At 35.6% G+C, this 16,252-nt stretch overlaps 4 protein-coding genes across 6 annotated transcripts; all 4 read left to right on the top strand.

Moving 5' to 3' along the window:
* The first annotated feature begins 77 nt into the window (after positions 1 to 77).
* Positions 78 to 2,260, top strand: LOC106438257 (peroxisome biogenesis protein 16). Its single transcript, XM_013879364.3, has 7 exons — positions 78 to 294; positions 519 to 576; positions 734 to 953; positions 1,045 to 1,603; positions 1,679 to 1,746; positions 1,841 to 1,902; positions 2,003 to 2,260. Exons 1-7 carry the CDS (start codon positions 226 to 228, stop codon positions 2,062 to 2,064), a joined length of 1,098 nt encoding a protein of 365 aa, XP_013734818.2. The 5' UTR covers positions 78 to 225; the 3' UTR covers positions 2,065 to 2,260.
* Positions 2,261 to 3,334: 1,074 nt separating this feature from the next.
* LOC106438256 (transcription factor TCP9-like) lies at positions 3,335 to 4,793 on the top strand. Its single transcript, XM_013879363.3, has one exon. It carries the CDS (start codon positions 3,454 to 3,456, stop codon positions 4,396 to 4,398), a length of 945 nt encoding a protein of 314 aa, XP_013734817.2. The 5' UTR covers positions 3,335 to 3,453; the 3' UTR covers positions 4,399 to 4,793.
* A 3,435-nt stretch (positions 4,794 to 8,228) lies between these two features.
* On the top strand, positions 8,229 to 11,560 carry LOC106438255 (lysophospholipid acyltransferase LPEAT2). 3 transcript variants are annotated; one of them, XM_048775849.1, is made up of 14 exons: positions 8,229 to 8,780; positions 8,876 to 9,056; positions 9,120 to 9,179; positions 9,357 to 9,520; positions 9,596 to 9,659; positions 9,734 to 9,802; positions 9,893 to 9,988; positions 10,149 to 10,193; positions 10,430 to 10,500; positions 10,610 to 10,676; positions 10,766 to 10,816; positions 10,955 to 11,065; positions 11,150 to 11,191; positions 11,268 to 11,560. In XM_048775849.1, exons 1-14 carry the CDS (start codon positions 8,353 to 8,355, stop codon positions 11,394 to 11,396), a joined length of 1,578 nt encoding a protein of 525 aa, XP_048631806.1. In that variant the 5' UTR covers positions 8,229 to 8,352; the 3' UTR covers positions 11,397 to 11,560. The 3 variants fall into 3 exon arrangements, with proteins under 3 accessions (XP_048631806.1, XP_022571765.1, XP_013734815.1); XM_022716044.2 differs by having other exon boundaries at positions 8,230 to 8,780; positions 9,147 to 9,179; positions 11,150 to 11,197; XM_013879361.3 differs by having other exon boundaries at positions 8,232 to 8,780; positions 11,150 to 11,197.
* A 3,337-nt stretch (positions 11,561 to 14,897) lies between these two features.
* LOC106441907 lies at positions 14,898 to 15,683 on the top strand. The gene has a single exon (XM_013883657.2). The coding sequence runs from the start codon at positions 14,898 to 14,900 to the stop codon at positions 15,681 to 15,683; it is 786 nt and encodes a 261-aa protein (XP_013739111.2).
* The last annotated feature ends 569 nt before the right edge of the window (positions 15,684 to 16,252 follow it).

Genomic DNA, 16,252 nt, shown 5'->3' with positions numbered 1-16,252 from the left:
TAAAAATGAGTCATCACAGCGTAACCGTCGATTTAACGAACTATAGATATCGACGGACAAGATTGGGTTCTAGTCTTTTCACCATCTCCAGCAACCCAGAAAAGAAGAAGAAACAAAAAAAAAGAGAGAATGGGATGATCTTGTTTCCGAATCTCTTCAGTGAAATAGAGATTCCGTTCGATTCCAAACAAAACCCTATCAACATATTCTTGTTCCTGGAGCTCCATGGAAGCTTATAAGCAATGGGTGTGGAGGAACAGAGAGTATATACACTCTTTGGGATCTCTTGCCAACGTAAGATTCATTTCTCTTCTGCTTAATAATAATCTCTCTAATTTCTAGATTTTAAGTGTTACATATAGAGTGAGTGCAATTTGAGAAGGAACCATTTCTCTATCGAGTGTGAGAAAGTTGAAACATTTACAAAAGCTTAATTACTGAAGTTAATTTAGTGGATTTGATGCGATTGTGATCTTAATCGCTTGTTCTCAGTGTATTGAGTGTTTGGGATTTGGCAGGGATTGACATGGCTGCTTCCTGAGAAGTTTTCAGCTTCAGATATTGGACCCGAAGCAGGTGTTTTTGTGATTCTTTTGGTAACCATTTTGTTTCTCAAGTTACATGCTTTACTTGTACCTCCTTTCACATGTTTAGTGTCTGAGATAAATTCATCTGCAAAAATGTTTCTTTTTTTCTTTCTTTTGATGAAAGTTTTTGGTAATCTTGTTTACAGTTACTGCTTTCTTGGGCATATTTACAACCATCAATGAACACATCATTGAATCTGTTCCAACCACTCGTGCTCATGTTGGACCTTCCGGGACTGATTCATCTCTTTCTTATCCGCTACTTATCTCCATACTTAAGGACTTGGAAACCGTTGTGGAAGTGGCTGCTGAACACTTCTATGGAGACAGAAAATGGAACTTCATTATTGCAACTGAAGCTATCAAGTAAGTTTGGATGTGTCTGTGTATACAAAGTACAAACATTAGAGCATACTTTGTTGACGTTTTGATATCTGAGCAAATGTGAATTTTTCAGGGCGCTCGTTAGGTTAGCCTTGTTTCGGAACACTGGATATAAGATGCTTCTTCATGGAGGGGAAACTCCTAATGATGACAAAGATCCTAACCAACCCGTGCTGCAAAACAGACCTGGTCATTTGGATAGGAATCATCGTTCTGGAAACCAAAATCTTTATAATCCATGGAACATGGAAGGACGGGCGATGTCAGCTTTAAGTTCATTTGGTCAGAATGCAAGAACAACAGCAACATCTCCTACCTCAAGTTGGTCTCGAAGGATTCAACAGCAGCAAGCAGTTATAGAGCCTGCAGTGATCAATGAGAAGCGAACAACTCTCTCCGAGCTATTATCTGAGAAGGGTGTTAAAGGAGCATTGTTTGTGATGGGTGAGGTTCTGTTCATAACGAGACCGCTCATCTACGTTCTCTTCATCAGAAGATATGGAATCAGGTCTTGGATTCCTTGGGCTATATCCCTTTCTGTGGACACACTGGGAATGGGGATTCTTTCAAATCTAAAGCTGTGGGGAGATAAGTGCAAGCAAATCCATTTCTCTCAACCTGAAAGGGACGAGGTTAGATATATATTGAACCTCAGTTACATTATATGTCCAACCGGTTTAACTTAAATTCCTTGTTTTGATGTTCAGCTTAGGAGACGAAAGCTGCTATGGGCGTTGTACCTTATGAGAGATCCATTCTTCACCAAGTTCACAAGGTGAGTGGGTGAAGTTAATATGCATATCTTTTCTTGCTTCAGTTTCAGTTTCAGTTTCAGTTTCAGTTTCAGTCATAAACCGTTATGCTTTCAGGGAGAAGCTGGAAAGCTCTCAGAAGAAGGTGGAACCAGTTCCATTGATAGGCTTCCTCACAGGTTTGCTTTAAAGATTTCATTACATTCACAAAGATACCTATGATCACTGACACCAATTCATTTGCTCACTTTCTTGCATTGTCTCTTTGTATCTCCTCAGAGAAAATTGTGGAGCTTTTGGTGGGAGCTCAGTCACGTTACACTTACATATCGGGATCTTGAGTTAAAACACTTGTGCAACAGAACAGATCCGCATTGTTGGATTGCCTTAGGGAATGTTACAGCTTTGTAAGAAGTTGCGTTTATTTTTGTTAGGACATACAACCACACAAAGATGTAGTTTTGATGATGAGCTGTTTGATGTTTAAACAATGGACCCCGTCCAAATAAATGAAACAAAGCATCAACGTTTTCATCAGTGCGAGTGGAAGACAACATGAACCTTCTCATTCACTTGTGTAAACCAAATTGATTTATGCTGCTGACGTGATGCTGTGCTTATCAATGGGTAGGCAAAACTTGGTGGGCAGCCAAACTCTGTTGAGTGGACCCACTGAGTTTAAGCCTGATGAAGAAGTGTAGTGACTAAACCGATGTTTTGTCTTTATTCGAGTCCGGTTTACTTCTGATCCGATCCGTTCATAAAAGTGGACAGAGAAAGAGAGAGAGAGAGAGAGAGAGAGAGAGAGTGGTGAGGTCCAATAATTGGGGCCTTTTTCCCCTCGACATTGTGTGGTTTCACTAGCACTGGAGAGTAGGGTCCAGTCCAGGCCCTCTTTAACTCGTTATGGTTTTGTAGCCTTTTCTTTTCTTTCTGTTCATGTGTTTGGTAATGGTTCAAACCGGTTAAACATTTCAATCAAAATTATAAATTTGAATCAAATTGAGAGTGAAATTACTCTTGATTTGGTTAAACATGTTACTGTTCTAGCTCTGCTTTTGTATTGTTATCTTTTGTGTTGAATTTTGGATTGAACAGTGTTCCAAGTACAGGTACATGATTGTAAAAGGGATTAACCGGTTTTGTCCAAGGACGATAGGATGTTGGAGCCCAGGAGAGGATTATTCCAAAGACACTAATTAGCCTTTTTTGTGTGGCGCCGCAGCCTTTCGACCTACATCAAGTCATCAATGGGGTCCAACCCCATGTATGGGCGTTTAGCTTTTTCCATAAAGAAATCTTTAATAAAAATTTCAACGGTTAGAAAAAGTTAAATCTGACGGCTTATAATTAAAAATGTTGATGGGAACTATTATGATAAGCGAAATGGATCAAATGAATTTCCACAATATGAAGCAAATTGCAAATACTATAGTATCTCTGCTAAGACCCCACTGGACGGAATGGTCCCTGTAAAAAGTAAAAACTGATAGAAGATGAAACAATGGAACGGGATCGATCCACGTGGAAGTATCCTAATGGCTCTCAAAAGCTCAATCCAATATTATAAGAACCGTTGATTTTTCCCCGGATAAAAATAAAAGAATTCACCGTCTTTCTTGCTATATACTGTATATATAGACAACTCACATACTAATCTCTCTCGACGTGAAACGCCGTTAAAAGTGATTCCTTTCGCCGTCTGTTTTCATTCAAGTAGTATAATTTAAATGGCGACAATTAAGAAGCACGAAGCTGAACGTCTAAGAGCCGTTGATCTAAACATCATCGAAACATCTAAACCTTTTGAAGTAGCTAACACTGTGAGCCTCGAGCTCAAGGCGGAGCCATCGTTAGAGGTCCCATCGATTTCAATGTCTTTAGCTCCACCGTCGTCGTCAATAGGACCGCCACTGAAGAGAGCTTCTACTAAAGACCGTCACACCAAGGTCGAAGGAAGAGGAAGGAGGATACGAATGCCTGCCACGTGTGCGGCTAGGATATTCCAGTTGACTCGAGAGCTTGGTCACAAATCCGACGGCGAGACGATTCGGTGGTTGTTGGAGAACGCCGAGCCGGCGATAATCGCCGCCACGGGTACGGGAACGGTTCCCGCCATCGCTATGTCCGTCAACGGAACGCTAAAAATCCCGACCACGACGAACGCTGATGCTGACGTGGCGGAAAATCCGGCGAAGAAGAGACGTAAGCGACCTTCTAACAGTGAGTATATAGACATAAACGAACCGGTCTCGGTTTCGGTTTCCTCCGGTTTAGCTCCGGCATCCACCGCGGCTCAACAAACGCTGCCGCAAGGGATGATTCCGATGTGGGCGTTTCCATCAAACGCAGTGGTTCCGGCGGTTGGAGCTTTCTTCTTGGTTCAAAACGTAGCTGGCCCGTCGAACCAGCCTCGGATATTAGCTTTTCCGGCCGCCGCTGCTGCTTTACCGTCGACGTACGTCGCCTCTGTTCAGCAGGCTTCTTCTATGGCTAGAACACCACCTCCACCTCAAGTTGTTCCAAACTTTACCGGGTCAGTTATGGCTCCAAGCTCAAGCTCCGGCATAGCAACGAAGAATATGCTCAGAGACTTCTCACTAGAGAGTTACAATAAAAAAGAGCTTCACCAGTTCATGACGACCACAACAGCACCACGGTCGTCGAACCACTGAAGGCAGAAAGAAACGACGGCGTATTATCGCCGGAGGAAAGAAAGAGCACGTGGGCACGTGAGGGAGGAAGTAAAGACGCTCACGTGTTAAGTGGGCCTAGATTTTCGGCACAGGTAGGGTCCACGTCGTTGGTGGGTCAACACGCACCAAAACTGAAAAGCAGAGAGTGAGGGAAGGGCCCCGCAAGTGGGAGAAGGAGGGAGTGGGCCAGGATTGGTGTGGCGCCCACTTCGGTTGGGTTACGTGGTCCGTTTTAGTGAGCCTCACCACCACTTTGTCTTGACGGTTTGGACTTTGTTTTTCGCTTACAAATCCCTGTAATAATCTCAATTCATGGTCCACCCAACAACAATCGTGATATTGATGTTCTCTTTTTATTTTATTTTTTTTTTTTTTGACGTCAAACGGCCATTTTATTATTCAAACTTGAGGTGGTCTGGGTAACCAGACCGGAATAGAACAACCAATAAAAAATAACTCCCTACGAAAAGTTCTTGCAGTCTTAGCTAAAAAATCTGAGGATTGATTGCGCACTCGTGGCACATAGATGATCTCGAATTCCGGGAAACAAATCTGAAGCGTCTCTATTTTCTCCAGTTCTGTCGCGAAGCTTGGCCACTCCTGAGGTTCCTTTATCATGGCGATTAGTTCTTTGCAGTCTGTTCCAAATCTCTGGCACGTTGAGTGTTGAAGCATATTCTCCATCGCCCATCGCAGTGCTTCTACCTCCGAGTGTAGTGCTGATTCACAACGAGTGAAATTTCGTGTTCCCATAAGTTGCACGTTTTCCGCGCTGTCAGTCCAGACCCATCCACATCCACTAAATCTGTCAGAAGCTGTCCACGATCCATCTAGCATGCAAATATTACCCAAACTTATGGCTTGGTTCACCTCATTATCGTTGGCATGTCCTGCTGGTGCAATCATCTCATTTGCATTAAACCATGCTTGGCATTCACTCTCTGCATGTCGAATAAGCTCCAAAGGATCTCTATCTATACCTCTGAAAAGTTTATCATTGCGAGCCTTCCAAATATACCATATTATCCAAGGATAAAGATCTCTATCTTGGTCCGGCTCTATGATGGCATTCTTCCTCCAGAATAAATAATCCATGTTTGTGTAGACGCTCGGCAGTGGAAATATCCCTGGACTTGTAGGGGTTGCTGATAAGGACCATACTTGGAGAGCTGGTGGGCATTCAAATATTGCATGAGTTACGGATTCATCTGTTTCTCCACACTTCGGGCAATAATTATCACACCTCATATTCTGCCTGACTAGGTTCCTCGTCACTGCCACCTGTCCCGTTATCAATTGTCAAATAAGATGGCACATCTTCCTTGGCGCTTTCAGTTCTCTTTTTATTTATTCGATAAGAAAATAAATATTTGATATTTTCTAGAATTGTCAAAGCATTACTTTTTCTCGATAATTAAATTTCTTAGAAGTGTTAAAAAGCTTCAACTTTATCATCCCTTTTGATTTATCCATAAAGTCTCGTCCGTGTATGATATTGGCGGGGCCAAGTAGCTTTGCTTGTACTACCAGCAATACGGCCTCATCTCGTGGGCCATAAACCTTCGCACTCAGGGACGCAGGTTGGTCACCACCACCAGAGTTAATACGTTAAGGAAATAAAAGAACAGCCTGGCGTCAGTTCAATTTCTGTCCATCAGATATTTACCGTTCGTTACACATCCTCTCATCTTGACCTAACCTCTGATTCTATTACCTTTACTTAATTGGTTGATATTTTATTCTGTTCACGCACCGCCAGACACGATAAGATAATTTTTAATGTCCGATAAGAAGCCTGGTTGTTTACTTAAACAATGAATTCTCACAATTCCTCACCGTTGAATTTTCTGTCTGAAATGTGTTTTAGTTATAAAGAAAGTGGGTTATTTTTGAAGAAACAAAGAGTAAATGAATTATTGGAGGCCCAAAAGAGTTGGATACGAAACCAAAATAACAAAAACAACCAAGAAAACTAACATTGAGAGTTCAAATATTTAAGGCCCAAGCTACATTTAATAGCACCACGAAGCTTAGCGTATTATCTTTCGACACACATTTCAAGTCAAATCATAAGAATTAGTTATAAAATTTTCAACTAACGTTTGTGTCGGTCGAATATATTAATTTGAATATTCCGGATATTAGCTATTTTAGGCTTTAAAATTTTCACAGAATTTCTAAAATATTTTGGATAATACTGTATATGTTCAGCCATGAAAATTCATAAAAGGAAAAATATTCGAATAAAATAGCATTTCCTGACAATTGTTAAGCGTTAAATAATAATAATATATATACTTCCGATTAGAGGAATGAGTTCTTTTTAGAGAATTCGGCCAAAAAAAACACAAACTTTTCACGAATTGCCAAAGAAAACCTGTACTTGAACTTGGTCAAAAAAATCATTTACTTTAGTTGACTTTTTTAGTTTATTAATTAACTTAAGATTGACTTGCCAATTTAGCACGCCGTGAACTCACAGTTAACACATTTCATCTCATTTGAAAACGACGTCGTTTTATATGATTTGAAATTAAAAATATGTAGACCCCTGGATTCGAACCCAAGTTGTTGGTCAAATGGCAAGGTATTTTACCACTAGGCTACTAGCACTTTCAATGTACTTACTAACATGTTTACTTTTATTTGGTACATATTAAATATAAAAAAATTTCTAAAAACTTAATAAGATCTTTAAAATTTCAAAAAAATTTAAAAAATAAAAAAGATTTTTATAAAATTAATTTATAAATTAAAATTAAAAATAAAATTTTATTTTTCTTTTAAAAAAATAAAAACTCTTCCAAAATTTTCTTAAAACTTAAAACGATCTTTAAATTCCAAAAAATTCCAAATATTTTCATAAAATTAATAAAATTAATTTTGAATTAAAATTAAAATATTCTTAAAACAAATAAAAAAATCTTCCAAAATTTTCATAAAATTAATTTTGAATTAAAACTAAAATATTTTTTTCTTTAAAAAATCAAAAAATTTCCAAAATTTTCATTTTTAAAAAAAAATCCAAATTCTTTAAAAATTATAATAAACTGCAAAAAGTTAAAGTTACAATTATCAACTTTTTATGTGTGTATAATTAATTTCAACTTTTAGCAAATGTATTAAAAAATTGAAAATTTTGGAAGATTTTTTATTTTTTGAAAAGAAAAAATAAAGTTTTATTTTCTATTTTAATTTCAAAATTTATTTTATAAAAAATTCTTTATTTTTTCAATTTTTTGGAATTTTAAAGATCTTTTTAAGTTTTTAGAATATTATGGAAGGAGTTTTTATTTTTTAAAAAGAAAAATAAAATTTTTTTTTTAATTTTAATTTATAAATTAATTTTATAAAAATCTTCTTTATTTTTTTAATTTTTTTGAAATTTTAAAGATCTTATTAAGTTTTTAGAGAATTTTTTATATTTAATATGTACCAAATAAAAGTAAACATGTTAGTAATGACATTAAAAGTGCCAGTAGCCCAATGGTAAAATATCTTACCATTTAACCAACCAACCTGGGTTGAATCTAGAGGTTTACATATTTTTAATTTCAAATCATATAAAACGACGTCGTTTCATCTCATTTGAAAACATCTCAATGAAAGTTTGGTGTTTTTTTTATCAGCTCAAAAGTTCATATTTCTTTTGGCAATTTGTGAAAAGTTGAGGTTTTTTTTGGCAGAATTCTCGTTTTTTTTATGACAGTCCACGCGAGTCCAAATGCAAATCATAATCCTCAAGTTATTTAAAACTTCAGCTGCAGACACTGCGGTATAAACATTAGTTCGCTAATTTAAGCTTAACTAAACACTAGTGAGCAAATCAAACATATAACCAAAAATATTAAAAAAGAGGAGATTAGAAAGAAACAAATAACATTCGACCACAAGCGTGTACCAATCTCTCCCGCTCTCCTCTCCTCTCCGACTATGGCGAATCCTGATTTGTCTTCTCCTCTGATCACATCCGATCAACCAGAGGTCTTCATCTCTATCGATGACGACGACGGAGATGACCACCACCCTCGTGGTTTCGAATTCGACCATCTTAATCCGATCAACCCTTTCGGGTTTCTCACCGACGCCGAGCCTCCGGTTCAGAGTCCCACGACGGTGGATCCGTTCCGGAACGATACTCCTGGAGTTTTCGGACTCTACGAAGCGGTCAAGATCGTGATTTGCCTCCCGATTGCGTTGGTTCGGCTTGTCCTGTTTGGTGTTAGCTTAGCTGTTGGTTACTTGGCAACGAAGCTAGCACTTGCTGGGTGGAGAGATAGACACAACCCTATGCCTCAATGGAGATGCAGAGTCATGTGGGTTACTCGCTTCTGTACCAGATGCATCCTCTTCTCTTTTGGGTCAGTCCCTACAAGTTAAAAAAAAACAGAACTTTACTTCACTTGGTGTTTGTGTTTCAAAGGTGTGTGTTGAATGATCTTCCTTGCTTCTGCAGTTATCAGTGGATAAGACGGAAAGGGAAACCTGCTCGGAGGGAGATTGCTCCCATCATTGTATCAAACCATGTCTCGTATATTGAACCAATCTTCTACTTCTATGAGCTATCACCCACCATTGTTGCATCGGAGTCACATGATTCACTTCCTTTGGTTGGAACTATTATCAGGGCTATGCAGGTAGCTAGCTATATTAGTATTCTTCTATTGGTTTATAGTAAAGATTTCATTTCTTTTTCCTAGGTGATATATGTTAATAGATTCTCACAGGCATCAAGGAAGGACGCTGTGGGTGAAATAAAGGTATATAGTTTCTGTGGCATGTTATTGATGTCTATATGATTTTTGAATTAAAAAAAAACTTTAATCAAAGAGACTGTTTCATACAATCAGTTGAACCATTTGTTGTTGAAAGGAGTCGAATGTTTTTTTTTTTTTTTGTATTTGATATGTAATGTGGTTTGAAGGATGTAAATACAGAGAAAAGCTTCCTGCGATAGGTTTCCCCGTCTGCTGCTATTCCCGGAAGGAACCACTACTAATGGGAAAGCTGTTATTTCCTTCCAACTCGGCGCTTTCATCCCAGGTTACCCCATTCAACCTCTCGTGGTTCGGTATCCTCATGTACATTTTGATCAATCTTGGTGAGACTCCTTTCGTGTATGTGTTTTGTTTTACACATTTTCTTTAAAAAGTACTGATGTTTATGAGTCTTTCAGGGGAAATATTTCTTTGGTGATGCTCATGTTCAGAATGTTCACTCAGTTTCACAATTTCATGGAGGTAGGCAGTGTTTTATATCGTGTAAAAGCTTAGTTTAATTGATTGTACTCTTTATGTTTTTTGAATTTGTACAGGTGGAGTACCTTCCAGTAATTTATCCTAATGACAATCATAAACAGAATGCTGTGCGTCTCTCGCAGAAGGTGTGTGTTTGGTGGAGATAATACGTTATTTTCCTGCATTTTTGTTTGTTTGTTGTGAAGGTAGTCCTCATGGTATACTTATGAATGCAGACCAGTCATGCAATCGCAACATCTTTGAATGTCGTCCAAACATCTCATTCTTATGGGGACTTGATGCTACTCAATAAAGCATCTGAGTTAAAGCTGGTATGTGTGTTTTTTCTTTTATTTTGAATAGCTTCGTATGTTTTTACTTATCTATGCCCATGGTTGAGCCACAGGTCATGTAAAGCTTCAAAATAACGTCCCATGTCAGAAAGCAATTCATCTTTTAGTCATTTATTTCTTCTTTAATGTTCTGTTGCAGGAAAATCCTTCAAATTACATGGTTGAAATGGCAAAGGTTGAGTCGGTAAGTTTATCATCTAGTGCTACAAGTTTGATGCTTCACATTTACATCAAGGAGTTACATATCTTTGACTGTGTTATTTACATCAAGGAGTAAACAAATCCATTGATAAGTATGTAGAACCTCATTATTTTGATAATGTCCTGTACACATGCTCCATCAAGAAAAAAGTGTTCATTATATATGCATGTTTTTTTGTCTCTCTGGTGATAGTGTTGACTTGTCTTTGTTCCTTCCAGCTATTCCATGTAAGCAACTCAGAAGCAGTCCGGTATTTAGAGACATTTTCTTCCATGAATCCGGATTCAAGGTAATAAATAACCTTTGTCCTCTAAGTAACTATTAAAATAAAGATATCTCTTTAGTTCTAGAAAGATCAGATTTCCCTACAACCTCAAGAAGTTTTATCCTTTTTGCAGTGGACGTGTCACGCTACATGACTTTCTTCGGGTTCTCAAACTGAAGCCTTGCACTCTTTCTGAAGAGGTCAGCTATGATCTTTGCCTTCTTTGTGTTTCAGTATGACTATGCTCTTATCATCTTTTACCCTCACTTACACAAGCATACTGCTGTAGATATTCGAGTTCATTGATGTGGAGAAGGTTGGATCAATCACTTTCAGACAGGTAATTTCAGGGATCCCCTGCAACATAACATTGTTATATGACTCTATCATCCTCATGGAGATAAACACCCTTTTGTAGAAGTTCTTTGTATATAATCCCTTTGATCTCATCCTTCTTCTTCTCCTGATTGTTCTGCAGTTCTTGTTTGCCTCGGCTCATGTATCAACACAGCCACTTTTTCAGCAAACATGCGAGCTATCTTTTTCCCATTGTGACGCAGATGGAGATGGCTATATCTCCATTCAAGAAGTATATTCGATTCTTCACCTCTTTGTAATATTTACTTTTGGGTTCTTATGACTTACTACTCTTTTTCTAATCTTTGGCTCTCAGCTTGGAGACGCGCTGAAACCCACAATCCCAAACTTGAACAAGGTCGAGGTAAGTGTAAATAGATTCACTCATCCATAAAGATGCATAGCTAAACGGTTGAGCTCATCTCATGTTTCAGATACAAGGGATGTTCATGTTTCTTGACGACGACAAAGATCAAAGAATCAGCAAGAATGACTTCTTGTCCTGCTTAAGAAGAAACCCTCTGCTCATAGCTATGTTTTCGCCTATCTTGGCTACAACATAACACAGACAGAACAAATAGCTGTGGCTAACATTTTATGAGTTTATCTCGTCTTTGTAATATCACTATATTGTAAAAAAAGAATGTCAACAGAAAGGGGCTGCTAAGTTTTAGGCCTATCCCCTCCTCCATGGATCCATTATCAATTCAATGAGTCTGGACTATAACTGCGTGACGTTCTCTACCCACAAAAAACGCTATGGTGTTTACTCTTATACCTCTGAGTAGACTCTGTATTTGCTACCTTTTTGTTAAAAAAAAATTGGTTATACATATATTATTTGAATTTTGATTGTATCAGTATCAATTGTTATAACCCATGTTCAAAATCGTCCTAGGCGAAACTTTCTCACCCCGGATCTAGCGAGTTAAAAAAATTGGGAACAAATCAGAAAATACTTGTAAAATAATATTTTTATAAATTAAAAAAAATTAATGTTTTAGTAAATTTTATATTTACAATATATTCGAGTTGTCATTACAAATGTGTTGTGGTAGCCTAGTGGTTAAGTTATGTGTAATCAAAACTGAACCATGGGTTTGAAGATCCAAAATGTATAATTTATACTCATTGAGTAGTGTTAAGAATAAAAAGCCAAGCTGGGAAAAGCTGACGCAAGCATGGCTTACTACTTTACAGAGGAATAAACGAATAGAAAAAAAAAGACAATGAGAATTAGAAGTTGGAATGACAACCGTTGGATGAAACAGATAGGGCAGTGCACAGCAGGCTCTGTGGTCCCGTCCACAGATGACATGAGTCCCTTACCCCACGTGCCCGACATGTGTCGGTCTCAGCTGGGAAGTGCGAACTCTCTCCCCAATAGCCAATTAGCTTATTTTGATTAGCCCTCTTTATCCGACATTTAAATATTAAATCACACTAATCCACTTACATTAAATAATCAAATACTACTAGGTTAAGATTATTGCACGGTGTATTATATATTCTTTTACATATTTATAAAATAATACATATAGAATTATTAAAAAATCAGTAATTATTACATATATAATTAAATTGATGTGAACACATAAATTAATTTCATTAATCCAAACAATCACTTTATTTTATTTTATATGATGTATAATTAAATTTAAATGACGTTAACATATATATAGTGTATTTTTAGTACATGTACCAAGGACGACATCAAAAATCTGAAAGAGAGCTTTACATATTCAAAGATAATACATGTACCAAGGACGTAAAATAAAAAGATGGATAGTCTAGCACGCAGTGCCAGAAAACAGCCGTTTTTCGTCGTTCACATGGACCAATATCTCCCGGTGTGGTTTACAGAGTCTATATGAGTCTGTAATATTGTCGACAAAAAAAAGGTGTATTTTTAGTATTGATATATATTAAATAATGTTTTCTACTCATATGGATTTTTTATCATTTGTATATTTTATAACAAAAACTTTAAATCACGAATAACAAAATTTTCATTGTGTTTTAATATTCTTAGTAATTTATAAATTTTTAAAAAATTCAAGGCTAAGTTAAAATTTTAAATATTAAGTTGTCAATATTTGTTCAATAGCTTTTACCAAAAATATTTGTTTAGAGCAAATTTTGAAATTGAAATATTTATATAATTTATTTAAAAAAAAATATATATATATATATATATATATATATATATATATATATATCTCTTTTACACTTAATATTTATTAAATGAGACTTCTTACTTATATGATTTTTTAATCATTTGTATTTTATCATAATAAAAAAAATTTAAACCAAGGATCACAAAAATTTGAATGTGAGACTTTTAACAGTTTTGGTAATTTATAGCTTTTAAAAAAAATCTAAATATAACATATACATAAAAATCTAAATTTTTATTATATGGTTAATGTAGTTGTTTAATTTATTTTAATAATTTAAAATCAAACAAATATGATAGAGAATACACTAATTTTTATAAAATCTTTATTATTCAAAATCATTAATTTTCATATATACTTTAGCCACATTAGGCAATTTTCATATATATATATATTTAAGGAAAGACTGAAAAAAAACATTAATAATGACTTTATAGATAATTTACTAAAAAACTTATCTCTATTATTAAAAGAGAAGTACCAATATAAATTGCCCCTTAATTTTCAAAGTTATTTACATTTGAATGCCACTGAAGTAATAAGTTTACCTACCTTTTAGCATTCTTATCTTTTATAGTTTAATTAATGCATTTTCCTAAAATAAAGTATAACAAATTATGTTTATTTATTTAAAAAATGTTTCATATAATCTGGGTAAACAATAAATTATACTTAATCAATATCAAAAATGTAACAAGATTTTATTATTACCGGGTGGTTATTTTTTATTTTGGTATATTAACTACGTCTAAAAAACATAAAAGTGTTATAAAAATACATAAAATAAACCACAAAATTTTAAATAATATATTAAATTATTTAATCGTATAAATCAAATATAAAAATAGATAACCATTTTATTTTACATTAAAATTTTGATCCATAAAAAATACATTTGCGCGAACACATGAGTTATATTTTAAAAATAGGGTTGTAACAGTTGACGGATTAAAAAATAAAATAAATTTATTCATTATAAATTCTAAAATGATTGTGTTTAGAAATATATTAAATAATTATTTAATATATATATAAAAATTTTAAAAACATATATTACCATTTATATAAGATAAATATTTTTTTTTTTGCAAACCAAAAATGAATATCCGCGCGGGTGCGCGGATCAAACTCTAGTTATATATTTAGATGAACTAACCTAATTATCTAATGATTTTAAGACTCATTGTGGTGATGATACAAAGCTACCTCAAATGGTGTAATGTTTTTCTTTTAATATGTAGGGGATAAAGTCACGAAAGGTTCTTCTTGGCTAATTAATAACTTATTTTTGATTTTAGAAATTGCTTGATGAGTGTGGTTTCAAATGGATAGAGAGAGACCATCGGGTTTAAATGAAATGATAATCAATACATGTGCAACTGCATTGAGCCAATCGACAGATAATTTATCCAAACCATGCGTTTACAGAACGTTAAACAACTAATATGATTTCTTTATATTGCATTTTGTGTTTTGTTTGGTCAATAAAAAACTAATAATGATTTTTTTTTTAATTCGTAACTACTCGTAGTGTCAAATCCGCCTGGGGGTCTTATCCATGCAGTTCTGAATAGGTTATGGGGTCGGGAATGTAAGATTTCCTGCCGAAAGTTAGGAGACTCGTCATATTTATTCCATATTCCTCATGAAAATACTCGTAAATGGGTTATTCAAAGAGGCGTGTGGCATGTTGATGATTGTCTACTCTTTGTGGCTCCTTGGAATCCTGTTGACTCATTTAAAACTCCCGAGATATCTACCTTGCCGGTGTGGGTAACGCTTAAGAATATTCCAGATTCTTGCTTCTCTAGACTAGGAATCAGCCACATAGCATCGGGTTTGGGAGAGCCTATGCTTACACACAAGCCCCGTCTAGATCCAATCAACATGGGGGAAGCAAAAATACTAGTTGAGGTGGAGTTAGATAAACCATTCCCGAAGCTCATTGCACTTGATGACAAGCAAGGTAATATCTATTTCGTAGAAGTTGAATACTCTTGGATTCCTAGTGCTTGTGAAAGGTGTGGAGCACTTGGACACAAGGAGAAGAGGTGCTTATTACCGCCTCAGTCACAAGATTATGCTCCTATTACAAAAGAGCATCATGTCACAAATGAAGAGATCCCGATGGTGGACATTGTTAAGTTGTTGCAAAATTCCTCCGCAGATCATCCGGAGCCAAATTCACGCTCACCCATTGCCCAGCAAACACATGAGACTTTCAAAAAGCCATTGGTCACTCTTCCTCCTAAGGATGCATTTGCTAGTCCGGTTACACATTCGCATGAGGTACACTCGGACCCTTGCTCACAGATTAATCACACTTTACCCTTGTTAGCAGTAGAGAAAGCTGCGCCAGTTCAGTCACATATTATGGAAAGCATTCCATCACATTCTATCATTTTGGAAGACTCTGAGACTTCTAAAATTGAGCAACCATTTGATCTTCGTTCTCCTGTCACTCTTGATCATCACAACTTCCATACGGAGGATACTCCGCCTGTATATGGGAAAGGTAATGGTTTTGATGTGGTTGGAGATTCTTCTAGTTACACCGTAACTAGAGGTGGAAGGACTATAAAACCAACACAAAAGGTTCAAGATATGGGGTGGACAAGGGCTAGTGGAAGAGGTAAAAAAGGTCATCGTGGCCGAGGAAACCAAAATCACTAGTTAATGTCTTTAACTATCTTGTTTTCTAAGATTCAAATGTGAATCTTTATCTAGGGTCTCTATACCCTTTGATTTGTGTCAAACTTTATCAAACTCATGAGTGAAAACTCATACTATGTAGTTTCTTACACTTTAATATGAAAGCCTTTTTACAAAAAAACTACTCGTAGTGAATATTACTCGTAAAATCATCTTCAAATGTAAAATTCTAATTTTTACTCCAAAATAAAATAATTTTATAACAAAATTGAATTACTCTAATACTATTCTAAAAATAGAACGAAAAGAGGAATAATAAACAAAAATAATTATTCTAGTATGGAATAAATATTTGTTTACCTCATATGGGACCTTTCACGGAACCTAATAAAAATGAAACCAGACTGAAATCACAAGATAGTTACACAAGAATTCATGATAGACAAGCACATCACCAATTGAAAGAGGATTTGATTGAGAATATATGGAATAAATTTGGATATTAAACTTTGTATTAATTAAATAAAATGTTTGTTTGTTTAATTAAATAATATGTTTGTTTCATACAAATTTCCAATTGTATTTTGTGT

This window comes from Brassica napus, chromosome A3 (assembly GCF_020379485.1).
Source record: "Brassica napus cultivar Da-Ae chromosome A3, Da-Ae, whole genome shotgun sequence".
Taxonomy (NCBI): Eukaryota; Viridiplantae; Streptophyta; class Magnoliopsida; order Brassicales; family Brassicaceae; genus Brassica; species Brassica napus.
This window is presented reverse-complemented; position numbering and strand designations above follow the sequence as displayed.